The sequence below is a fragment of the Hyalella azteca genome, unplaced genomic scaffold (genome assembly GCF_000764305.2).
Source record: "Hyalella azteca isolate HAZT.00-mixed unplaced genomic scaffold, Hazt_2.0.2 contig16320, whole genome shotgun sequence".
In the NCBI taxonomy this organism is placed as follows: domain Eukaryota; kingdom Metazoa; phylum Arthropoda; class Malacostraca; order Amphipoda; family Hyalellidae; genus Hyalella; species Hyalella azteca.
In genome coordinates, this window is record NW_025946144.1 from 29,206 (window position 1) to 56,039 (window position 26,834).

General features: G+C 41.3%; 2 protein-coding genes across 2 annotated transcripts in view; one reads left to right on the top strand and one right to left on the bottom strand.

Moving 5' to 3' along the window:
* LOC108679932 (blood vessel epicardial substance) overlaps nucleotides 1-16,465 on the bottom strand; it is a 37,589-nt gene extending 21,124 nt beyond the window's left edge. The window contains exons 1-2 of the mRNA XM_018168675.2: nucleotides 14,146-16,465; nucleotides 7,307-7,464 (exon numbers count right to left, since the gene is read on the bottom strand). Of these exons, the coding sequence (XP_018024164.1) occupies nucleotides 7,307-7,464; nucleotides 14,146-14,679 (692 nt within the window). The 5' untranslated portion in view covers nucleotides 14,680-16,465. The remainder of the gene's footprint in view (nucleotides 1-7,306; nucleotides 7,465-14,145) is intronic.
* A 7,029-nt stretch (nucleotides 16,466-23,494) lies between these two features.
* LOC108679930 lies at nucleotides 23,495-26,573 on the top strand. The gene is made up of 2 exons (XM_018168673.2): nucleotides 23,495-24,236; nucleotides 26,042-26,573. Exons 1-2 carry the CDS (start codon nucleotides 24,041-24,043, stop codon nucleotides 26,224-26,226), a joined length of 381 nt encoding a protein of 126 aa, XP_018024162.1. The 5' UTR covers nucleotides 23,495-24,040; the 3' UTR covers nucleotides 26,227-26,573.
* Nucleotides 26,574-26,834: the final 261 nt, after the last annotated feature.

Consider the following 26,834-nt stretch of genomic DNA (forward strand, 5'->3'; position numbering starts at 1 on the left):
ACCTTCATCTACACCAATTTGTAGCTCAGGCCAGTTTCCATTATTGATAACTGTCTCCCTGTCACAACTTCTATCAACCAAATAATAAAACCCTCCTTGTCATCAAACTGCATTCAAATTCAAGTTTACCTATTATTATAACCTTCAATTTAAAATCATAATATTCCGCTTGTTTTAGCTCCTAATATATTTTTTTGGTTTAAATATTTCTAAAAAGTCAGTTGGTGTTTTTTACAGGATGGCTGACACGAAGCTCGGGGCAATTCATTTTTTTTTCAAGATTTTTGGTCTTCACCTAACACAATTCCGATTTAAGTTTTCTTCGCATCACTATTTAAGTTAAATTTAATCATTCCATCCACAGAAAAAGGGCGTAGGCTAAAGTTTTGTACAGCTCAGAATGAGAGGAAAATCTGATAAGCTTATTGGGCATGTAAATAGAGGCGTACTGGGCATTTAAATAGAGGCGTACTGGGCATTTAAATAGAGGCGTACTGGGCATACTCGTCTGATTGGTAACTCACAATAAGTAATCAGTTCCCTCGTCTGACTGGTAACTCACAATAAGTAATCAGTTCCCTCGTCTGATTGGTAACGCACAATAAGTAATCAGTTCTCTCGTGTGATCGGTAACAATCAACAGTAACAGTAAAAAAATCGCTCACCCTCTCGACAAGGAGTATATAGAAACTTGAGCTCAGCACTCTATAAGTGATTTTATTGGCAGTGTGAGCTCTGCACTCTAATGGCCTTATGGACAGGGTGTGCTCTGCACTCTAATGATTTGAAATCCATCTTAGGCATATACATCAAGAAGGACTGGCAGGACTGAACTTCCACCATCGAAGAACGGACTGGGAGGCAATTTGGAATGAACTTAGATAAGAGAATTAGAATTGAAGAAAAGAATTAGAATTCAGAATTAGAGAAAAGAGTTTTCGTGAAGAGAATGCATAGGAAATTTACACAAAGCCATGTGAGAAACTAGCACAGGTGTGTGTGCGTCATACCCCAAGAAAAACTGGCTTTAAAGTCCGGAGATCGACGAATCATCATGAGAAAACGCACACGATTGAATAAACAACTATAGCTAAATCTGCTATTGATCTAATGAGATAGAGACTATAGTAGAGCTACACAAGGAAACTGAACGCAGGCTGCAGGACTCGCTCAGGACGGAAGAATTAGCTGCCGAGGAACGAGTAGTTGAGGTCATCAGAGAGAACTCGAAGAATTTCCTTAAATACGCTCAGTCCAAGACTAAAATAAAGACGCCAGTGGGTCTGCTGAAAGATAACGGTGTCCTTGTCAGAGATGACCAGGGCATGTTTAAGTTACTGCATGGGATCACAGTTTGAATCAGTGTTCAGTAACAACCGCTACTCAACGGAGGAGAATGAAATCGAAGTTCTCCAGGAAAAATCGAAGTTCTCCAGGAACTGCAGGAGGAAGGGGGTTGGAGAAAATTGAGTTTGGACCAGAAGACATGGAAATACGTATCAAAGAACAGGCGACGTTCTCAGCACCAGGACCGGATGGAATTCCGCCAGTGCTGCCGAAGAAGTGTATTGGGGCACTGAAGGCTCCGCTCACAAGGCTCTGGAAAATCTCGAAGACGGAGGGAATTATCCCTGCATGAGGGCCTCAAAATGGGACAGATAACGCCAATCCATAAGGGAGGCCTGAGGGACAGACCTCAAAATAACAGACCTGTGACCCTGACCTCACATGTGATCAAGGTTTTCGAGAAGGTAGTGGTCAGGAGGCTTGTCCAGTATATGGAAGCGGCTGAATTGTATAATAATGGACAACATGGTTTCCGGCGTAATCGTTCCTGTTTGTCGCAGTTACTGGAGCACCATCACCGTCTTGTGGCCCAGCTGGAGGAAGCAGCAGGTGTAGACGCGGTATACCTGGACTCTGCTAAAGCTTTTGACAAAGTAGACCATGGGGTGCTCTTTGGAAAGCTGAGGCTGTTGGGAGTAGGAGGAAGCCTGTTAAAGTGGATCCACAACTTCCTGACACTTATAGTACAAGCTGTCGCAATTGGATCTCGAAATTTAGAGAAGCGAGAATGAAAAGCGGAGTGCCACAGAGCTCTGTGCTTGGACCGATCCTCTTCCCCATCCACATTGCTGATATCAACTCGGAGCTTACCCACGCATCTACATCTTAACTAGCGGACGAAACAAGAGTGCAGATGAGGATCACAGATGGCCCCGACTGCGAGAGGTCTCACGATGAACCGTCGACAATCTACAAATGTGCCCTAATAAGATGCAATTCATCAGCAACAAATTCGAAGTAATGAGTACAGACCTGGCACAGAGACCGGGATGCCACATAGCTACTTGCCATCGGATGGCACAGGAATTGAGGAAAAGCAGCTTGTTCGAAATCTCGGAGTGTTGATGGGTACCGAAGACACGTTCAATGACCACTTCGAGGAAATAGTCGTGCGAAGGAAACAACGGATGGGTCTGGCGGACATTTCGAACGAGAGAAGCAGCACCAACGATATACCCTCTTCAGGACCCTCAGGCGGCTTTGAGAAGCGCTCAAGGCGGGCGCGATGCGGAATCTGGAGTCAGCCCAGCGAACCTTCACGTCCAGGATCAGCAGTATGAGGGAGCTGGAGCTGAACTACAGGGGTAGGTTGAAACACCTGGGACTGTACTCACTGGAGAAGAGAAGAGAGTGGTATATCATACTGTACACATGGACGATGATAACCGAATTATCTCCCAACTTTGAGAGTGAGACCTCTAAAATAGTGACATATTACAACGAAAGGATAGGGAGACTGTGAAGGATTCCTCCATTTAATAACCGAGCTGCGGCCAGAGTACAAACTCTTCGTGAAGGATCACTGTCCGCGGCAAGACCGAGGCTGTTTAATGCCTTGCCAAAGATGCTGAGAGGAGGGGAGTTTACCTTTGCGACATTCAAGAGACGACTGGACAAGTGGCTGAGAAAGATCCCGGATTGTCCAGTGATGGGAAACTACCCTCAGCAAGTGACAAGCAACAGCATCTTGCATCAGCTGGCCCAAATTAGGGCAAATAGACGGAACACGTCCAATGCTATATCCGGGACCAGAGGGCGGGGTGACCAGCCTAGCGACGACTCGGAGACGGAGGACGACGAAGGCGGCACATCAGCGTGACCGGAGACTAGAAGTTCTAAACTCATCATCAGTTTATGATGACCTTACTTCAACAGTGTGAGCTCTGCACTCTAGTGACTTTATTGGCAAGGTGAGCTCTGCGCTATAATCAGCAAATTAAAAAAATGTTGTAATGCAACAACATAATTTAAAATATTCTAAGTGTTTTGAGATATTAGTATGAATTATGTGACCCAGCCTAACAAATGAAATATTCACCCACAAATTAACAAATTACATCAAGCAATATACCCGAGAATAAATTTTACCTCACGATTACAAAAAGCGAGTAATTAATTACGGTATCATTATATCATAATGTACCAAATTCTCACTTAATACTAAATAGAATAAATGTACGGAATTGCATGATTTCAAGTTTCGAATCGTTGAATTTTTGTCACCATTCAGGAATGGTCGACATTAGAGTGGAGTTTGGATCTGACTTGAACATCCCAGCGACGCGGGTATTGGAACGTAGCCAATTCCAGAGGCGGAGGTCTAGTGGCGAGTGACGGCGGTCTAGTGGCGAGTGAGGGCGGTCTAGTGACGAGTGACGGAGGTCTAGTGGCGAGTGACGGGGGTCTAGTCGAGTGACGGAGGTCTAGCGACGAGTGACGGAGGTTTAGTGACGAGTGACGGCGGTCTAGTGACGAGTGACGGCGGTCTAGTAACGAGTGACGGCGGTCTAGTGACGAGTGACGAGGGTCTAGTGACGAGTGACGGCGGTCTAGTGACGAGTGACGGGGGTCTAGTGACGAGTGACGGCGGTCTAGTGACGAGTGACGGGGGTCTAGTGACGAGTGACGGCGGTCCAGTAACGAGTGACGGCGGTCTAGTGACGAGTGACGGCGGTCTAGTGACGAGTGACGGAGGTCTAGTGACGAGTGACGGCGGTCTAGTGACGAGTGACGACAGCATTTGGTCAGGGTCTGTCAAGTCGAAGCATTCTAGTTAACCAAGTCTAGCTCCATTTCGTATCCAAACTACCACGCACAATACCGCACCTGCATCACAAAGCTTCATCGCTTTCCCGCAACAATATCGTAAAAATAAAGCCTTGATATCACAAAAATAGTCGCGCTACCTCAGGTCCCGGCGAGATTGTCGTCGTTTATTTCAATGTGAATGCTTCAGGTCGAAGAGAATCCAATTTAGCGCCTCAATAAACGCAGCTACGCGGGGCGATAAACTCTACGGCATCCACGATCCACATTTCCCTAACAGACAAGCCGATGTCGGCAACTGAATTACGTGTCAGCCGCCACACGTCACTGAATTGAAAGTTCATATTAAATTTAAAATAAGAGATAATATGGAATAATATATCGATGTCTCATCTATTATATGTATATTAGCCATAATTTGACTATAATTCTTGCAAGGATATCGTCGTATAAGTTTGTGCTAATTTATGGTTTCTCTGTGGCGGCATTTCGTCGGTGATTCAACCTCAAAACGCCCGTGATTTTTGCACGGAGGAAGATTTGAGATGTGATGGTCGAGGTCGCGATCGTAGATTATTAATGGTTCGGCAGAAGAAATGAACTTGACGTCCGAAATAGAAATTAAATGAGGTCTATAAATGGCAAAAGATCTGGCATGACACCATAAATTTGTCCGACTTTTCCAAAAGTAACTAATACAATTTCTTATTTATATACCTACTTGAATTAAATAAATTATAATTCTTTCTTTATGCGAGAAAAATCATCGACAGATATGATAGTAAATTCGAAAAATAATCCGTCAATGAACTACCGCACTCAAGATAGTGATCAATTTATATCACCCTATTTCGAACTAGTTACTAGATGTAATAACTTAATTAAAGACGAAATGAAGTCTTATGAAACAAATATTGAAGCATAATTATAATTACAACAGCACCTGCACCGTGTAATTCCCAGCTGCCTCTAGCTTAATTAATTAATCAAAGGAGACGCTCAGGACAGGTGTGCCTCGTTAGGGTTTGATGTACATGGGATTGTCAGTGTAAACGGATTACCGGAGTAACTCCATGTTTCCTTGGGTAAACAGAATCCAGGAGTAACCACTATATTTTTCTGAATAAATAGCACGAGCTAGCTACCTTAGGATTCTAGAAGAAACCCCCTAAATTACATGGTAAATAGATTTTAGGATTTGCTCTATAATTTTTAGAATTAAACTTCTTATTTTCGAAGTAAACAGATTGCAGTAGTAACCTCGGTTTTCAGGGTAAGGAGTATTTTTAACTGCATGTCGTCAGTTCCAGACCCTGACCAACAGACCAGCCCCCAGACACTGACCAATAGACCAGCCCCCAGACCCTGACCAACAGACCAGTCCCCAGACCCTGACCAACAGACCAGTCCCCAGACCCTGACAAATAGACCAGCCCCCAGACCCTGACAAATAGACCAGCCCCCAGACCCTGACCAACAGACCAGTCCCCAGACCCTGACCAACAGACCAGTCCCCAGGCCCTGACAAATAGACCAAGCCCCCAGACCCTGACCAACAGACCAGCCCCCAGACCCTGACCAACAGACCAGCCCCCAGACCCATACTTCAGTGTCCTAACTTCGTCTGAAAGCGGCGGCGGCCCCCGTGGAGTTTCGGGGTCGCTGCGTTCGCTGAATGCTCGTCGCACAAACAAGGATATAACTGGGCCAAACACTTATTCGGGTTAGAATGAGGCAATGTGTCACTCATTTCTTTGAGTAAAGATCAGCACCGCAACATCCGCCCGAAGGCCGCGTCAATTGTGAGGTACCTTCATCGCTTGAAAATAAATAGTTACCGTACTAGATTAGGCCTTGAAAATAAGTCCATGACGTGCAACGCATTTAATTAATTACTGATATATTACATATAGTAATCAAAGTTAGTTAGTGTGTTTGAAGCCTAGCACCGCTACTTATCCAGGATACTTATTGTGTCGGATATTACCTGAACCTGAAATTCTATTTTTAGCGCAGGAGAATAAGATGGGATTGGAGGAAAGGATTAGATAAAAAAATTATAAGTCGATTTTGCAATCGGTATATATATCTAAGATTTTGAAACGGGAGTACCATGCGATTCCTGTCTATTCTGGAAAATGTGGGTTTGAAAGAGTCTTAAGATAATTAAAATACACAAGCTTTATTATTATCAACGGGATTAAGGATTATTGACATGACCAGTTTTTTTGATAACAGGATTCGAAATTTTCAGGAATTATCAATCCAGGACAACGATGGGCTTACCTGGAAAATATTTTCTATTATTGCCTCACCAAATTATTTCACTAAGTTTTACACTTCACTGTATTCACTATCATGTAATGAAAGTTTTTTGATAGCATGAGGTTTAACTGAATGCATTAAATGCCTACCCCAAGTACCCCAAAAGCCAAGGTATGTGCTCGAGATATGTTTGTGGATAAAAGTCCTCCCGTGTTTACCAGCAGACCAGAAGACCTAGTTAGCTACGAGTCCACAGTGCATGTCTCTGATAGCTTGCCTAGACGCTGAGTCGACAGCTTATACAGCATATGTGTCACGAGGATTGGGAGACATTTGTTATACGGGACCCAAGGGCGGGGTGACTTGCCTATCGACGACTTGGAAACGGAGGACGACGAAGGTGGAGCATCAGCTTGACCTTGGACTACGAAGCCCTTAACTCATCATAAGGTCATAAGGACATGAACCCGATGAACGGAGGGACGCTGTCTATAAATGGGCTGGACCTTAGTAAGGTCCCCCAGTAACTGACAAGTACGCCGCAATGTAACTCGCGTTCGAGCTACTCCGACCTAACGGTCGACGTCTTAGCCTTATAACAATATAATAAAACTCTCATGTATTACCACCCCATATCAAGATGAGTTCTCTAGACCGATGGTGTCTTACTTATCCTTCACACACTTAGTCAACGAATCAACGTCCTCAGGTATAAAAAATATGCTTAATATGGCCGTCCGACATATGTGCCCCACCTTACTGAGGCTTGTGCCCCCACCTGCCAGGGTACGTGCCCCATGTGCCACACCTGCCAGGGTACGTGCCCCACGTACCTGCCAGGGTACGTGCCCCAATTAAGTGCCCCACCTGCCAGTGTACGTGCCCCAAGTGCCCCACCAGCCAGGGTACGAACCCCAAGTGCCCCCACCTGCCGGAGAGCACTAGGGAGAGGGAGTCGACGCGCGTGATTTTCTCCTGCGCGAAGATCTCCTGGAAGCGCACGTGGCGCACGACCTTCATGGCGTCCAGCGCGCGCTTGTACTGGGCACGCGGCACGTGCAGGGGCGCGAACAGCTCGCGGTACACCTGCGCACAGAGGGTAAGTGGGGGAGTGAGGGTAAGTGGGTACGTGAGGGGAAGTGGGTACGTGAGGGTTACTCTGAGGGGAAGTGGGTGCGTGAGGGTACGTGGGTACGTGAGGGTAAGTGGGTAAATGTGGGTACGTGAGGGTAAGTGGGTACGTGAGGGTAAGTGGGTATATGAGGGTAAGTGGGTACGTGAGGGTAAGTGGGTACGTGAGGGGAATTGGGTATATGAGGTTAAATGGGTATAGGAGGGTAAGTGGGTATGTGAGGGTAAGTGGGTATATGAGGGTAAGTGGGTATGTGAGGGTAAGTGGGTATATGAGGGTAAGTGGGTATGTGAGGGTAAGTGGGTACGTGAGGGTAAGTGGGTATATGAGGGTAAGTGGGTATGTAAGGGTAAGTGGGTATATGAGGGTAAGTGGGTATATGAGGGTAAGTGGGTATATGAGGGTAAGTGGGTATGTGAGGGTAAGTGGGTATGTGAGGGTAAGTGGGTATATGAGGGTAAGTGGGTATGTGAGGGTAAGTGGGTATATGAGGGTAAGTGGGTATATGAGGGTAAGTGGGTATGTGAGGGTAAGTGGGTATGTGAGGGTAAGTGGGTATAGGAGGGTAAGTGGGTACGTGAGGGTAAGTGGGTAGGTATGTGAGGGTAAGTGGGTACAGGAGGGTAAGTGGGTATGTGAGGGTAAGTGGGTATGTGAGGGTAAGTGGGTATAGGAGGGTAAGTGGGTACGTGAGGGTAAGTGGGTATGTGAGGGTAAGTGGGTATAGGAGGGTTAGTGGGTATGTAAGGGTAAGTGGGTATGTGATGGTAAGTGGGTATAGGAGGGTAAGTGGGTACGTGAGGGTAAGTGGGTAGGTATGTGAGGGTAAGTGGGTACAGGAGGGTAAGTGGGTATGTGAGGGTAAGTGGGTATGTGAGGGTAAGTGGGTATGTGAGGGTAAGTGGGTATGTGAGGGTAAGTGGGTATGTGAGGGTAAGTGGGTATGTGAGGGTAAGTGGGTATGTGAGGGTAAGTGGGTATGTGAGGGTAAGTGGGTATGTGAGGGTAAGTGGGTATGTGAGGGTAAGTGGGTATGTGAGGGGAAGTGGGTATGTGAGGGGGAGTTGGTATGTAAGGGGAAGTGGGTATGTGAGGGGAAGTGGGTATGTAAGGGTACTTGGGTAATTGAGGAAAGGTAGGTACGTGAGGGTAAGTGAGGGAAAGTAAATACGTGAGGGGAAGAGGGTACGTGATGTTAAGAGGGTAAGTGGGTTCATGGGGGTAAATGAGTATGTGAGGGTAAGATGGTACGTGAGGCTAAGATGGTACGTGAGGGTAAGATGGTACGTGAGGGTAAGATGGTACGTGAGGGTAAGATGGTACGTGAGGGTAAGATGGTACGTGAGGGTAAGTGGGTATGTGAAGGTAATTGTGGGTATATGAGGCAAGTAAATTCGTGAGAGTAAATCCACATCAGACCACACACCACAGACCACATCAGACCAAACAGCACATCACGCAGACCACACACTACACACCAAACCGATAAGTCGCTAAATTACCGCATTAATTGGGCTTCTAATTAAAAACCGCACCCATGGACATTAGTGCTAATTAGTTGACAATTATTTTACGGCCACATTCAATAATTCTCGTAACAGTGCCTCTGAACAGTAAGAGTTCGTAGCGTATTTAGAAATTGTTTGCCTTTTCATTAACTTTAGCATTTGTGGCACATTAACAAATTATAAATGGTGTAGAATTTTTCGCAAATTACGCCCGGGAAAATTTCCCCACATGAATTTGAAAGTCTCACTCCACTTTATTGGCGCAGATAAATAAGATTATGTTAATACTAGCTTTATAGAAAGCCAAGCTTATTTATTTCGGCTATCAGAAGAAGGAAGAAAACATGCACCTGTTAGTAAATTCATTTGAAGCAAATTTTATCCCTCCCAGTTACATGACTACACCGAATGACCCATATGAAATGTATTACTGTACAACAAACACTTATTTAACTGGAAAGATTAAACACTTATTTAATTGGACAGAATAATTCTTAATTTTATTATTGATGATGAACACTAGTTTAACTGTACAAAATAAACACCATCACTGACACATATAATATATTTCACTGAATCTAATTCGCTGATATATATATTTTCTCATCTATCTTTCTCCCCCCCCCAGCCTCTCCTCCTCTCACTTCATTCCAACTTATACAGTCCTTTAATTAACATCCCTACTCTGCCCTCACACCTCACCCTACCCTATGTGCCCTCACTTCACCCCACTCTCCTACTCTGCCCTTACACCTCACCCTACCCTCTGTACCCTCACTTCACCCACTCTCCTACTCTGCCCTCACACCTCACCCTACCCTATGTGCCCTCACTTCACCCCACTCTCCTACTCTGCCCTTACACCTCACCCTACCCTCTGTACCCTCACTTCACCCACTCTCCTACTCTGCCCTCACACCTCACCCTACCCTATGTGCCCTCACTTCACCCCACTCTCCTACTCTGCCCTTACACCTCACCCTACCTTCTGTGCCCTCACTTCACCCCACTCTCCTACTCTGCCCTGACACATCACCCTACCTTCTGTGCCCTCATTTCACCCCACTCTCTTACTCTGCCCTCAAACCTCACCCTACCCTCTGTACCCTCAGTTCAGCTTTAGTTCAGTTAACCCTTCAAATATAAGACTGAGTCAACTCAATCCGTAAAACAGGTCTGCACAAATAGTTTATTTTTACCACGAGCACAAAAACATTATTTAAAGTCAGTAAAATAAGTAATTTATTTGATGGCATGTAAAGAATCCGTAGCGCTTAAATGAGTTTTAGTTCTTCATGAGCTTGTCAGAGAGTGCAGAGCTAGTGAGGTGTGTAGATACATGATTCACACGATCATTTAAAGAAATATTGATAATATTCATCGGAAATTTACTCCAGCGGTTCGAGGAACTGAAGTTATGAAAAGAATCCTGTGGTCCGGTAAGGCAGGCCTGGATCGATCGTTGTAACACGAGGCAATGATCTATAGATACTCTGCTGACATTTTCATGCCTACACAATCTGATCGGTATATACGTCCTTTCGTATTGTATTAACTACCTACATTTTAAAACCGATTAACGCGTGTAACATGTGCGGTATTGTTATATTTTCGTGCATGCATGTTTAAAAAGTATGACTAACCAAACGACTGTAAAAAATCAGGTTTCAATTATTGGCCAATAAACACCTAACTAACGTTGATCAGCAAAGTAGAACCAATCGTCGATAAATCCATGCAAGTCCATAAGTTTTTCTTATGTAAGATCCGACGTTATAATTTTGTCACCGGATTAAATTCAACGCGCAATTAATCGAATCTGAAATTAATCAAATCCTATAATTAGGTTAGTTAGATTAATCTTCAATATTGATCTAATTAATTTTAACAAATAAAAGAAAACGAGATTTAGTCATGAAGACTCGTACACGTGAATAACTTCTGTCGAAAGTGCTGATCTCAATAAGTGAGTCAGTATGACTCAAACCTGAGCAAATCACGACAAAAACTACACGCATAATACCGTCAGCGTAAAAACTGTCGAAATAATCCACAATACCTAAAATCTTTGGAGGTTTCATCATCATAAAAAAGAGAATTATAACTCAAATCAAACCAGAGTCGATCAACTCCAACGAATCACAAGCGACATTTTTCTCTTTATTTCCCACGCGGTGAAATCGCGATACCTCATATCGGCCGCGCCAGGCTGATTAATGACGCGAAGCTGCCTGTTTTAAGGCGGATTAATGGCGCCTGGAGGCAGGCTAAAGAGGATTTAAGGCTGTTTTAAGGCGGATTAATGGCGCCTGGAGGCAGGCTAAAGAGGATTTAAGGCTGTTTTAAGGCGGATTAATGGCGCCTGGAGGCAGGCTGATGAGGATTTGAGGCTGTTTTAAGGCAGATTAANTGAAGCTGTTTTAAGGCAGATTAATGGCCAATGAGGATTTGAAGCTGTTTTAAGGCAGATTAATGGCCAATGAGGATTTGAAGCTGTTTTAAGGCAGATTAATGGCCAATGAGGATTTGAAGCTGTTTTAAGGCAGATTAATGGCCAATGAGGATTTGAAGCTGTTTTAAGGCAGACTGATGACACTTGGAGGCAGTAGACAACGATGACGCTCCAACAGACCATATGGAGGCAGACACAGCAGACCAACACAGTCTGGAGGCCAACCACTGGGCGACCAAGACAGAGGCGCTTCAATCATGTAACTAAGTAGCTTTTTGATGGGCATATATACGCCACCTGCCCGATGGTATCCATCATTACCAGCCAGCTGCCAGCTGGTATCCATCATTACCAGCCAGGTGCCAGATGGTATCCATCATTACCAGCCAGCTGCCAGATGGTATCCATCATTACCAGCCAGCTGCCAGATGGTATCCATCATTACCAGCCAGCTGCCAGATGGTATCCATCATTATTCTCACGACGGTTACCAGAGGCGCCGTCCGTCCCCGCGGATCGTCAATCTGCCAGCCACGCAAAGTTCGCTGAAGCAAAAATTCGTTTCAAGTTATGGACGCTGGGAACTTTAGCCGACCGAGAGGGAAGGGTAGGAGGGCGTTGAAATGAGGGAAATGGAAGACTTTCCATGCATTATAGGTTCACAATGAAATTCACGCTAAATGTATAGGTCGTTTATTCAGTCACTGGGAATTATTTGCGTCAAGTGTGAAGCTCGAACGATCAAACTTATAGCAGACGACTGTGAAATTTAAAGAAAGCGCCAAAGGACTCAATTTGTTTGTCTTTGTTCGAGCTTATAATATAAATTACTTCTGAATTAATATTTTTGTCATGTTGGAGTCTCAGAACGGTTCTTGATAGACGCAAGTGTTGGGTGATCACGCGTTGATTTAATATGACAGGCCCACATGTAATAACCAACGGTGGTTCTAGATAATTGTCTTGGATTAAGAATATAATATATTAAGATCGAATAACATTAAATACATAATACGGATCATCAGAAACGCGTGATGATGATGGTGCTCATCCATCAGCTGAGTGAGCTGTTCCCTCACATGGCCTCCTCCTCCTATAGCTTCTCCCTCACATTGCCTCCTCCTCCTATAGCTTCTCCCTCACATGGCCTCCTCCTCATATAGCTTCTCCCTCACATGGCCTCCTCCTCATATAGCTTCTCCCTCACATGGCCTCCTCCTCATATAGCTTCTCCCTCACACGACCTCCTCCTCATACGGTATATGCTCATCACACGAGTTCCCCTCACACGTTCTAAAATAAAGTTACTGTGAATTATATCGAGCATTTTCGGACTGAAAATTCAGGCGGCGGCCCCCGGCGTCGCCGTCGATTTACCGTCGAAAAAATCCGAGGCAACCGACGGGAAAATCTGGACTGACTGCCTATCAAATCTGGTCTTGTGAGGGCTGTGTGAGGGGAGGTGTGTGAGGGGAGGTGTGTGAGGGGAGGTGTGTGAGGGGAGGTGTGTGAGGGGAGGTGTGTGAGGGGAGGTGTGCAGACATGCACCACATGACACAACATGCCATTAGACATGCACCACATGACACAACATGCCATTAGACATGCACCACATGACACAACATGCCATTAGACATGCACCACATACCCAAAACATACACACCGAGTAACACACATGTCAGGAGACACTCTACTGTGGTGCTGTGGTCTCACACGCAAGTTCCCCATTTGTCAATTGCAGCTCAGCATTCATTCTCATTCCGTAATGGAGTGCGCGGATCAATACAACAATCATGGCATGATGTGCAGACGTAATATTTAGTTTAATAAAGAAAACAAGAGAATTAGTTCATATTCACACAACGCCTCCGGACCTAACTCCAATATTGTGTGGATGATGTAAGTTATAGTCCCTCAAGAACTACAGCGTAATTTTGCTCGTTTATGTCGCGAGCGAGAATTGAAACAAATTGGAACGCACTGTTAATTATTTTTGCTGTAAGGTTTTCATCTAAAAAAAACACCTGTCCTGCAAAAAAATATTGAGAACCTTCGATCATTATTTTGAAAAACAATAATATGGTTGACTGCAAGGCACAATAAGTTAAGTTAATAAGACAAGTTAAATAAATGTCTAGTGTGCAGCGCATTAAGGATGAACTGATTGAGATTGAGCTAAGATGCAAGTTCTGGATATGGCTTAAACACCATGGGCAGTTCGATTTATCACTCACAATCACACACAACTGGCACACAGTTCACTCAAGGAACTTCACGCATCATACAAGTAGCGTCACGCACACAAACCCATGCATGCACTCATACAGCTCACACAAGGAAGCTCACACATCACACAAGGTAACGTCGAGCTGTTCATTGCACCAAGACACATCGGGTTCAGAGACCAGCATTCTTCTCAGCGAAAGTTGATCCCGCTGAATGAAGCTGAACAATTTAAATATATTTGCACCGGAAACCTTAGTTGAATACAGAAAAAAGGCATCGTTAAAATACGTTAATTGAAAATCAACGAAAATTCAAGGTTTCTTATAATAAATAAATAATTTTTATCGACCAGAAAAATATCCAACAAATGGGAATTTAATCTGATGGGAAAAAACAAGTTCAGACAATTATTTTGCCATGAATCATCGACATTAATTTAAAGATCTGACCTCTTCGAGCTCGGCGGAGAAGCGTATGGGTCTAAGGCCGTAGGAGATGACCACCACGTGCACTAAGTTGATGACGACGAAAAATGCGTTCCACAGGAACGTGTCAAAGGCGCAGAGTATCACCCACCCCCACAGAGAGAAGAAGAAGCATCCTACACAGAGAGTGACCCGCAGGTACAGGATCCCGTAAATGCCGTTGGGGGCGAGGTAGGATAGGAAGAGGAAGACGTTGGCGAGCTGAAAGTAGATATGGTTCACTGGAAGCCATCTGTTCTCGCATAAATACGAGGATGGGTTGCTGGGAACTACGTATGGTATGGTCGAGGAAGCGTACGAGATGGTAGAGTTAGACAACTGCGTGGTGACGTTGTCGAATACGGACGACGAGGTGGTCGCCAGAATCTCCGGATTCCGGAAACCCGGATCAGCGGCTACGTCCGAAACGTTCAGTGAGTCGTTGAATAGACCCAAAGTTGAAGAAATGGAAGCCATGGTCGGAAGATAAGAAGCGGAGTCGTTTTCCAATTGCGACATGGAAATGTGTGTATTAGCTACACTCCCTTCATAGGCATTTCGCTGATTATAATAAACTGTACAGCTTACAGATATTAGTTTGTAGGGAACTCATTGGACACTCTGGCCTGTCTATCAACGAAATTACGCAAAATTTTCATTTTCGAATACTTGGCTGCTAATCCTCGTCAAAAATATCCCAACAATATCAGAGTTGTCATTTTTCTCAAGTCGACAGTCACGTGGCTTTTTATTCGCACAACAATTAAGTCAACTATAAATTCTTAACACATATAAAATTTAAATTTTAAAGAATTTTTGAAGACACGGAAACAGCATCCAGTAGCATAACGTTCACAGAATGTACACTTCCCGATAAATCAGATGCGCAGAATATCAAGGCATGCAAGGAGTGAACCTTTGGCACATAACCTACGTGAATGTTATTAAAGCAATAATTACCTACCGCAGAAACACGTTCATAATCTTGTCAATCAACATGTGATTCATCATCACATTTCCTGATACTGAACAAACAGCTGGTGGCTTCCTTTAGTGCTTAGCTTAAGTCACGACTGAAGCCTGGATTGTGATATGCGCGCGACACGCGACATAAGCTTATACTTTCTTTTAATGATAAGTATTAGGCGAGGAAGCATCTTCTCTTTGCGGAGTTGATGGTGCAGTGATGGAATATGTTGAATTTCAGGCATCAAGAATTCGTCTAGCTTCATCAAAAGCGAAAATTAGTTTAGTTTATCTATATGAAAAAAATTGTTGTACCTGAACCGTGTAAGGAGAACACACAAAGAACATTAGGTTGCGACGGCAGATAAACGACCAAATATCGACCTGCGCAACGATGACCTTTAAATACTTTTTTGCAACTCCTTTGCGAACAAGTCTTTTAATAAATCAATAAGTAATAATTTACAACCGATTTTTTTATAGTGAAGAGTAGCAAGAGAACTCACGCAATCCATATAAGTTATGAATGCAATGAAATATTCGATCAATTTTCAATTGAATAGAAAGGCATTGGTTACTCGTGGTTTCGAAGATCGATCATATTTTCAATGCACTTGGATATGCTTTGCGAAAGCGATCGATCTCGTTAGTATTTTCTGTGAGCCTTTATACTACTTGATGTTTTAGTAGAACTAATCGAAATAATTTGTTTTGATAATTAAATTATTGATGAATGTGTTCAAGATATATTCACAAGCAATCCGGCAACATTGTAAAAATTTCTTAAATTTCTGGAAGCGCTCAAGTTTCGTCACAAAACGTATTTTTCACAGTTTTCAATTCTCGTATATTTTTCATCAAAATATCGTACAATCATTTGTCATTACTTGAACGGTCTTTTCGAACATTAATTTAAGAGTACTAGGCGCTTTTCATTCATTTAAAGCGACATCCATTACTAAACTATGACAATATTGTACGATATATTTAAGTGGATTGATAACAAAGGCAATATATTACTTTTATTAAACAACATGATCACTTCTAACATTATCTATATTGCCTAATAACATTAACATAGAACTAATCACTTCACTAGAAATACATTCTAGGCACCGCGTCACGCTTGCTCTATGCAAAACAATTATTTCGACAATTCGAATTGAATTAAAGTTTCTAGACATTCATCAGAAGCGAAGGTTCCTTTCACTGTTCAGTGTAGTGGTCATGATTGGTCTTTAGCCGACTCTAAATAAATCATTAAATAATTTAGGTCCTTTTTAAACACACTGCAAAAGGAGGTAAAATTTTGATCAGTTTCAATTTTAAGTGATTACCATTATAGGTACTTCCAAACAGTTAGCATTCATTAGCATAAAAATTCATGTTTATTTATTGCATAACAGTCTACTTTTATAAGTTATTTCCAGTATTCACGATTGATTATGAAACATTTATCCACGACTATGATATAAACGAGAAAAATTTACTTGTCTTTAACTTATTAAGAAACAAGTTAGATGCAAGATGAACATTGAATTCCAACACCAGCATTAATTTCATAATAAAAAACCGATTTTTTCAAACAACGTGTCATATTTATCAAAACCTTCATACCTATATATCCATGTGATACGTCAACTTTCATCAATGCTATAAAATACGAGTTTTCTTGTTATAAATAGAAATTATTCATCAAATTATCAGGTTCCGGCCCATTATCACACCTTATTATAAAAAGAATTACCAAAAAAGGCATTATATATTACCCTCCTCCTATAACTTATTCAGGAATCAGGATGAACAATCAATGTGTGCAATTGAAATCATTGTAACAGCTTACAAAGAATTGGTGGAAATGTTTGTAACATTCCTTCTAATTCTTCATCACAATACATGAATTTTTTAATCTTCAGGAACCGGAGATTGTTTTGGACGGTGTTTAAATAAATATTATTTAAATGTTTGGTGCGCATCGATATTCCGAGCAATAATCCTTGGACTGTAGGCAGCGTCGTCTCGAACCCTGCCACGCTCCTAACCTTCGCTGCCCGCGTACCTACATGCCTAACGAAATATTTCTCGGATATTTCTACAATCAATAATCAACCAATGTTTTTAAACATTATTTAAAACTTGCATTTCCTCTTATATATTTTATTTCTTTTTTAGCAACATTTTTTTGAAGCAGAGGAAATTTGAGAAAAATAATACTTTCAGTACACGTCTACACGATGTTCTACGTCAGTATGCGGCTTTTTAAAGCAAAGAAGTAACAAACACTTCAACCATTGCCTTGCTGGAAACCGATGGCGGTAGTCGAATTTTCGTCGACTTGATCGCGGCAAATCTTACACCAGATCCTTCATCCAGAGGATGGCACTCACGCGTACGTGGGTAGCTGCGAAACATCTTAACATGGACCAGATTACAACCTAGGTTGATTCCTTTCCAGAGTCCAAAAAAGGCAATTTATTCGCATTCACATTAGACTCGGTGAACGAGGCGGCACTGGTAGCCTTCATGGAGAAAAACACGAGCTCGTTTGTATCATGTACGATCTGCTTTAAAGCTCGAAACCCTGTCCTCGAAGTCGAGCAGCAGCAAGATCCTACACCACACCTCACCGCTGCTTGAACGACACTGGCAACACTGTTCAATTCGGAGTCGATGTCTGTGCGTGCATCCGCAGCTTAGTAAATAAATGCAACTCGAAAATATGCGTCAAAAACATGGAGATGTCCCGGCTTAGTGACGCTAAGCAACGTCCCTTGGCATCCAACGTCTTATCTGCACCTAGCTCAGGTACATTTTTAGAATAAATGTTTTTTTTTTCAGCAACTTCTAGTTTTTTCATCAGCGACGAGGCTGATGCAATTAAAACGTGGATATGGAGTTGCTATGCAAGTTAAAAATAAGAGAATAGGAAAAAAATTACGAAGTGAGAATTGCCCTAAAGCATAATTTTCTCTGCAAGTCTCTAATCTTCCAAGTACGTTGATTTAATAATGTCTAGTTCATAATATTTTAAGTAGATATTTCAGGTGATGCTTGAAAAAATGACCTCAAGTTCCATATAAGAGAACTTTACGAGAAAGTAATTCAGTAGAGTATGCCAGTAATCGCGATATTAATGTTAACTTAGATCATCAATTATTCATAAATTTTAATGTACATTTTTTTGGTATTAAATTTATTGGTTTGATTATTTGCACAGGCATGCTAATGTCGTTATGAATGGTTTCACGAGCAGTCATCGTATTGGATCCACATCAGAGTGGAACGTGATTTTCGTTTCCATTTCATGCGTGTAACTCATTTCTTCATATTACAACAGCATTGCCTCAGACAATACGCTGCTGAATATTGCGGAACGCGACAATTCTCTATAGAGGTGTCAGCTAGAAACCATTTTCACTTTGACTTTATGCGCTCAAAAAGAAAAATAAATATTATTTAAATTAAATTCCGTTAATTTTCCGGTGGAATTCGTTTTCTGTGTTGAATTAAATTCCATTTTTGCCAAAAAATACTTTGTAACAGTGAAGGAAGTGTGATGCATAAAAATATCAAGTCGTTATTATACATTATTATTATAATTTATTTTTTCTACAGTCTACAGTCATGGCAGAGTTATTGAATATCAGGCTTAGCAGTCCATGGGAGATAACAAAGGAGAAAATAAATTCTGGTGTACCGCCGCCATTTGTGTTCCAATGAAATACATTTTAACTTTTTACTGACTTCCTCCTCATCACAACTCGAACATACAAAAATTAGATAAAATATCACAATGGCACTAAATATCTTTAGAGGTCAGCTTAATCATCTGTTCAATGACACTGGGATATAAGAATTATAAAAATACAGGGTTATTCTAAAATCTAAATGATGAACTCAATTTTATAGATTCGTATTTATTTGTGTATAAATTCAAAATCAGTTATTTGTACTCCAATGGGAAAATAAAAGATTCAATTTTTCTTTTAACTTATTCAAACGCGGTGGTATTGCTCGGAGGCGGTTGTTGCAGAATATCTACTGTGCAGCACAGGGTTTTCTGAGTTCTTGAATTCGCTAGAATTGAGTCGCAAGTTACAGTGCAGCAGGCATTTTGTCTCAAATTTGGCATTGAAGCACCAACAAGAAAAGCATTAGCCGTCGGTTCACGCAATTTAAATAAACTTGAAGTGTGTGTAAAGGAAAATGCTCAGGGCCGAAGGCGTGTATCTGAGAATGACGTAAAATGAATAGAAAAAAAGTTTAGTTCACAGCTAGTCCAAGTCAGTCAAGGAAGCTAGTAGAGAACATGGCATACCCCAACCAACTGTATGGAAAGTTCTGCGAAAACTTTTACGGTACAAGCATTATCGTTTATAGCGATGAACCTACGTTCCACCTCATTGGAAAAGTCAACAGACACAATGTACGCATATGGGGTCTACATACTCCACAAGCAACATTACAATATGAATGAGACTCGCCAAAGGTAAACGTGCTTTGTGCCTTATCTCGTAAAAGGGTTTATGGACCATCCTTTTTTCCAGAAAGAACTGTGACTGGAATCTGTTCCTGGACACGTTGGAACAGTGACTCTTCCCTCAACTTATAAAAGATGAACAGGAATTCATTCTCCAACAGGCTGGAGCTGAGTCCCATTGGCATCTTGTTGTCCGAAACCTTTTGAATCGGTCACTTCATGAGGGATGGGAAAGGATGCATAGGAAATGAAGAACTGGCTCTACACTTCTGGCAACCGAGATCACCTGATCTCACCCCAATTAACTATTTATTATGGGGTTACGTCAAAGAAGCTGTTTAGGTCCCACCTCTACCAGCAGCTCTGTTTACGTCCCGCCTCTACCAGCAACTCTGTTTACGTCCCGCCTCTACCAGCAACTCTGGTTGATCTGAAGAACCGTATCACTGCTACGGTGCACTCAGTAACAGAAGATATATATATGCTTTCTCGTGTGGGACGAGTTTGGCTACCGTTTAGATGTTTGCCGTGCAGCACAAGGGAGATATATTGAACACTTATAAATATGTAAAAATACTTGAATCTTTCTATTTCCATTAGTATATAAATTATTCATTTATTAATTCTACTTAAAATCAAAACGAATTTATTAAATTCGATCCATCATTTAGAATAACCCTGTTTAAATGATTTTATGGAACAGATATTAAAACCTAATTTTTAAGAGAAAGACAGAACAACTTGAAACCAACACAAGCAGGAGAACTTTTATATTTTACAATTTCTAACGAATAAAGCTATTTACTAATGGCAATCTCTGCGTTAGACCTTTGTTTGAGACATATTCATGGATTTTTAAATTTACTATTCCGAAACAGCAGAAGTGGAAGCGAAAACACATTTGTTAACCAACTTTATGTTCCGCCAGTGTAAAATAGTCGATAATAACAACAATAATAGCGGTTTCAGCGCTCATTAGGCCGTAGGCAGAAATTTTATTTGTTTTTAATTCTCTCCCTAAATTGTGGCTTAAGCAATCAAGTGATCTCCATCACACTTTATTCATCGGTAACTTTGGAATGTATTACTTGCTATTACTGTTAATCTTTATATTGTTATATTCATTCAATGGGTATGTTGTGGGTCTGATTTGCAGAACAATTGCAGGTTCGTAAATTTGACGTCGCTTGGTCAGCTATAAAACAATAGAAGCTCGTCAGCCTCAACGATGAGCTGCAGGCTCGACGTTGCAGCACTCAGGATGATGCGATGTGTGTGAGAGTACGGATTTAAACACAAATTTGTGTGTTATGATAACCGAAAATAATGATTGAGCATAGTTTAAGGAATATCCATGCTCCATTTATAGAACATGTGGAACAGCCTCCCTGAACAGCCGTTGACGCTCCGAGTATGAATGCCTTCGAGAACAGACTAGACGAAGCTATGCAGGAGCATATGTTCAGTCTTAAAATGCCTAGCAAATTGCGGACCAGGCAATAAGTCCAGCAGATATCTCAATCAATCGTCAGTTATGGAAAGATCGGGTTCCAAAGGCCGGATCCCTTGTGAATCAAGTCACGGAAAATTCAAGAATCGGCAACAGGCCATGGGCCTATTGCTTCAGTGCCGACACTTCTATTCTATTCTACTCTATTCNAAATGTATAAGGAGTCAATTAAGACTCTCACAAGTTTACTAAGAATGCCTAAGGGCCAAGGTTCTCGCAATATTAGGTAAGAATGTCCAAAGGGTCAAGCCTCTTACAAATTTCGGTAAGAATATTCAAGGAGTAAGGCTCTCATCTTGTCAAGGCTGAATGTCTAAGGAGTCAAGGCTCTCACAAGTTCAGGGATTTTCGGTCGACGTGAGCCGGCGTAGTCGCTCGCACGCGGCCCCGGCTGAGCGAGGGGGACGTTTGGTTTTGCCTACCCTGCCGAAACAGCGAGAAAAAAATTCTCTAGAAACATTAATTTAACTGCAAATCGACACTGTATTGCAATATGAACTCTGTTTTGTTACCAAGATTCATTTTTCAAAGTCAGTTGAAAAAAAATAACTAAATTTGTTTCTGAACCAAATTTAATTTTAGTAGTATCAGAATATTGTGCCAACGTCACCATCAGAAGAATAATATGCGTTTAAAAATGACTTTTTAAAGACAACACTTCTAAAGAGGCCATTGTGTCCGATGCTACACATGTACAATAAATTTCTCATTTATTTATAAATATTAAGAAAATATATTTATATATATAAATATATTTATATATTATATATATATTTATAAATATATTTTATATAAAATATTAATTTGTAAAATTGTTGATTCTGTCAATTGATTCAAGCATTGTCTCTGACTTTACGCAAGTGTGCAAAATTTCAGATCGATTGGAGAGGTAGAAGAGTTTTAAATATTGATTATAAGATTCATAGCAGACAGACAAACAAACATAAAGTAAAGTTGAAGAGAAGTGTTGAAAAAATGGGTATAATTTTGAATTGCGGCGAGAAAATTCTTAAATTTTTCTATTTACCAAACGCTATCGAATTAACAAACATTACTATAATAATATTTACAAATTAATACCTCATTATGAATCTGATTCATTACCTCCTATTATTTGACCCACTGAATTGATTTGCAATAAACATGTTGGTCAACTTGCGTCTGGGCCAGCCAGTGATGCAACATGACCTCGTGCCTATAGGGCCAATCTTACGTGCTATACGGTACTATAAATCTACAGACCATAAGGTGATATTCAGGTCTATTTTACCAATTTAAGAATCATGCAATCATTGTCAGGTAGATTTACACTGTGAGCAAACCCAAACATGATAAGAAAGTGATTATTCTCAGTATAAGAACCATGATCGTATCATGATGCTTCAAGCCATTCCAGCGCGGGCGTTGTATTTACAATTCCCGACTGGGGTAGTTGAGGGCCTGAAGGAGGCGACTCAAGGTTGGACAAACCGGTTTGTCCATGTTCAACTTCTGCATATGTCCTAAACTTTTAAGCTGGCAATGCAAAAAAAGAAGTTTTTAGACAAAAAAGGAATCATTTGGAACTGTTGTGTCCTGGAATAACGAAAAACGTGTCCAAAAGTACGTCCAACTCAAACAAACGACAAGAAAGATTCCAAAAAAGTGTGGAACTCTCACTAGCGAGAATAACGGTTATAAGATAACGGGTAGGCCCAGATGTAGTATCATTTCACTGAATGACTTCTACGTTTCCTGCTACGGGTTTAACATCTTTTCTTGTGTTGCTTCCCTTAAGGGTTCATTTCAAGATAGAACTAGAACTAATTTCTTCGAGTTTAGCGACACTTTTACAAGCTATTAGCTTCGTGAGGTATACAACTTACACATCAGCTTGTCAAAATGTCCATCTTTAGTGAATGCACTAATTTTCTCCTATTTTTTCTAGTGACTGTTCAGATCTACTTGTCCTTCGTTATTAACTGTACTAGTTTTCTCCTATTTTCTCTAGTGACTGTCCAGATAAACGTGTCCTTCGTTAGTGACTGTAGTTGTTCATCTCGCATTTTCTCAAATTAATAACATGTTTGCAGGTTCAATGATTAACCAAATGTGGTGTAAAATTGAACTCGAGAATTGAATGACAGTAGTGAAAATGAATGAGGGTATATGTATGTATATAATAATGTATGTCGTATCGAGGTTACAGGCTGTTATCTATCTGCCTTTTAACTAAAGATATTACTTTACCATAGTTAAACATAGCTTAATTATTCTGTTTCTATAAGAACTATTTTCTTTTAAATTAATCCTATCCTGATGAAAACGTTTTAATTGAAGACAAGAGTAGTTTACGGGGGTATTCTTTGCTTATTAATTCAAGGTGAACTTACGATTTAAGCAAACTTATACGTACCAATAAAAGTGGCAGTGCAGATAGAATAGCAGTCCAGGTGCCCAGGTGCAGAGAGATATAAAGGCAATGCAAAATTGGGCTCATAAATATAATGACATTATAGTGAAAATAAATGGAGGTATGCACGTATAAAATTTGAATGATTTGTTTTTTCTTACTTCATTTTGCAGGGCAAACTCTAACAATCCGTATGGGATATTCCAGCTCAAATAATTGTGAAACCTAGCAAAGTGGTTTGATTTTAATTTAATTTAAAGTGGTTGTTTAATGTTTGGTATAGAAAATGAGCTGGAGGAAGATCTGATGGATAGAAGATTTAATAGATGAAATATCTGTTGGGAGAATATCTGATATATAGGAGAAGAGCTGAAGTTCTCATAGAAAGCTTCTATCATAACGTAGAAGGTATTCCATTCTTTATGGAGTGAATACGTATGTGTTATTAATTTATTACCGTTTGATTGTAAGAGGTTAGGAGTGGATATTTGCTTGAGGCCGTGCATTGTTCATTAATCTGCAAATAAACAAAATGATTTCTCTGTGCCTGCGCTACGTCACACTTTATTCCGTGTTGTGCGTCACGCTTACGTCAGGCGTTAGTGACGCAGCGACGGTGGCGTTGGTCAGCCCAGGACAACGTCTAATCTTCGCGTTCGACGGCGCCCATCACCCCACAACGTTTGGCAGGCACCACCACGACGTTAACCACATCGCACGACGTTCAGGTTAGAGAACTCGTTTTATTAATTCAAAATTTAAATCATAAAAGAAATGTGTCGACAAAAAAAGTATACGCTTATTTGGTGGAGGTACTGCGACTGACTGTTGCCGTCGTACCGTGGGTTGTTCACGATACCAGATTTTCCCGCCAATCTCAAGGAGTAAGATTTCCCCGCAAAACTGAAGGAGTGTATCTAATTTTCCCGTTTAACTCAACGAGTGCACCAGATTTTTCAGTTAAACTCGAGGAGTGCACCAGATTTCCCCACCTAATTCAGAGAGCGTCCACAATTTTCCCGCTAAACTCAAAGAGTGCCCAAGATTTTCCCGAAGATATTTTAGGCACACTGAAACTTTGAACGTACCGTCCGTGAGTCCGGTAGTAAAAGTGCACGAGGGGTGTTTATGAAAGCTTCGTTAAAGTGTTTGTACAGTCTCCAATGTACAGTTAGTAGTATTCTTTTAATGCAAGCAAAGTAGCTGCGCTGCCGAAGATATTAGTTGTATATCACCTTACTAATCGGCTGTATAAAGGATTTCGTTTTCTTTGATTTTAAGTTCTTGGTTAACTTGTGATTTAAGCAGAATGTAGATACCAATAGAAGACTGGTGGCTACGAATTCTCATAGTAAATCCAGTAGCTACCGATTCAATTTCACCGAATTAGTAACCCAAGTTAGTCGTCTGATTAAAAAAATAATATATAAGACAAAGTTATTTTAAGGAAAAATATTTCGCACTTGCGTTGCTGTGTTGGTTCTGTTGCGTAACGTATTCACAATGCCTGATATGAATTTACAATTTTTGGTTGAAAAAATTTGCAATAATATGGAGATATAAAAAAAGACGGTCTTTATAGAGAATTACTAATCCATTCTGAATGTTAAGAGGATTTTGTATGTTCTTATAATCATATATTCAAAAAAGTTTAGAGGAGTTGAAAAAAATAATGTTCTGGGTTTACTTGATTTAGAATTTACGCACACGTGGACAAGCGCTTGTATGTCACGCGTAACGTCACCAACACCGTCAGCTCTATGCCGTCATTCCTATCCATATATCCTGCCGTCTTACTTTTTTTTAGATGATGAAGCAGTTGCAGCACTGATGCCGACGTAGTCGACGAACCTGTCTCTAGTTGGGATATCGGGAAAAACAATAAAACATTCACTTCCAGATGTCTGATTGTAGCTCAAATAAATCGTCGATGGGCTGATTCTATATGCACTTTTCTATGATTCTGTTTTTTTTTCAGATTTGGAGGCCGTGTTACGGCAAACCCAATGAACGTAAAGCTTGTCGTGGTTTCCCAGTCCATCAACAATCATTATTATTTTATCAGGCATGACTGGCTAATGTTGCCCACTGGCGCATTCTAAACAGAATTCACTATTTTTGGATGATCTTTCATGAACCTAAAAGTATTTTTGTCGTTTACTGAATTTGTATTATTCAGAAATTACCCGATTATTATTCGAGCTTGAAAATTGATATTTTATTTAAAAATTTACAATTGCAAAATAGTGAACATCTAAGTAAATAGTTAAATTTTAGCTATAGTAATAAGGTTACATGAAGCTACAAAAAAATGGTATTCAACGAACTTGGGGATTTAATAAAAATGATTATGACTTTCACAAGAAACGATAGCACGAGTTACGAATTCGAGTCACTCTAGAAGCTCCTCCATGCTTGGTTTAACTGTCATGCGGCTTAGGATTCAGTTTTGAATTAATATGGATTATTGACCCGTAGTTATCTATCTCACGAGAGTCACGACAAAAAGCTTGATTATTTTTTGTGTTCGCAGGTCCCGCAGCAACAGTACAGTGGGCCCCACGCCCCAGGTTCGTGCCCCACAGCCCCACTCCTCTGCACGCAGGAACATTCTTCTCGTCGCGGTCCGGAGCGCCGTACGAAGAAGTTGCTACTTCGTCCGGCGCACCGTACGACCCTACCGGACACGGAGACCCGGCTTTCTCTTACTGGAACTGATTATTTTTTCAAAGTTGTTCCTAAGCCATGAAGATAAACATTCGCAGTTTACTTCAAATATTGCTAGTCTTCTGTCACGCTTCCTCACCCTTGAACCCAATCAGTCTCGAATTACCCTTTTGGTATTTTCGGCAACAACCAGGTTCCTGTAAACAAACATCCTGGTGATTTGTGAGATAGTCACTATTCCTTCACCGTTCATGCCAAGGACATAACCATTGCGGTGGCTGGCATCTTGCGCCAGCCGCCTCGGACTGTAAACATTGGCGGCCTTCTTCAAAGAGGGCATAATGTCCACTTACAGCATAATCAAGCATCCAATTCGTAATAAACTAACGTATCTTTAAGACTCTTTATTACTCTGTCCCCACTTGCATTGTTTTCCGCGAACTTACAGACCATCCAAAACTCCGCCTCGAGAATTGCCTCCGGCTGCCGCGGGATGGTATACACTATACACTATATACAGAGTTCATCACAATCCCGAGATGCGTCCTTACCCAGTCTACTCACATGAACCTTGTGTGTTCGCTGCTCTTTGCCAGCGTCTTCCTGGCCGACCACTCCTCCTTCCCGATGTTTCCGCTCCTCCATAGAAAAAAAAACCT

What these genes read in the sequence shown, in the direction of transcription:
- LOC108679930 (XM_018168673.2), top strand. Translation starts at nt 24,041, where the DNA reads ATGATTTCTCTGTGCCTGCGCTACGTCACACTTTATTCCGTGTTGTGC. An exon ending in CCACATCGCACGACGTTCAG is followed by an intron (nt 24,237 to 26,041) that starts GTTAGAGAACTC and finishes TTGTGTTCGCAG; the next exon opens with GTCCCGCAGCAACAGTACAG.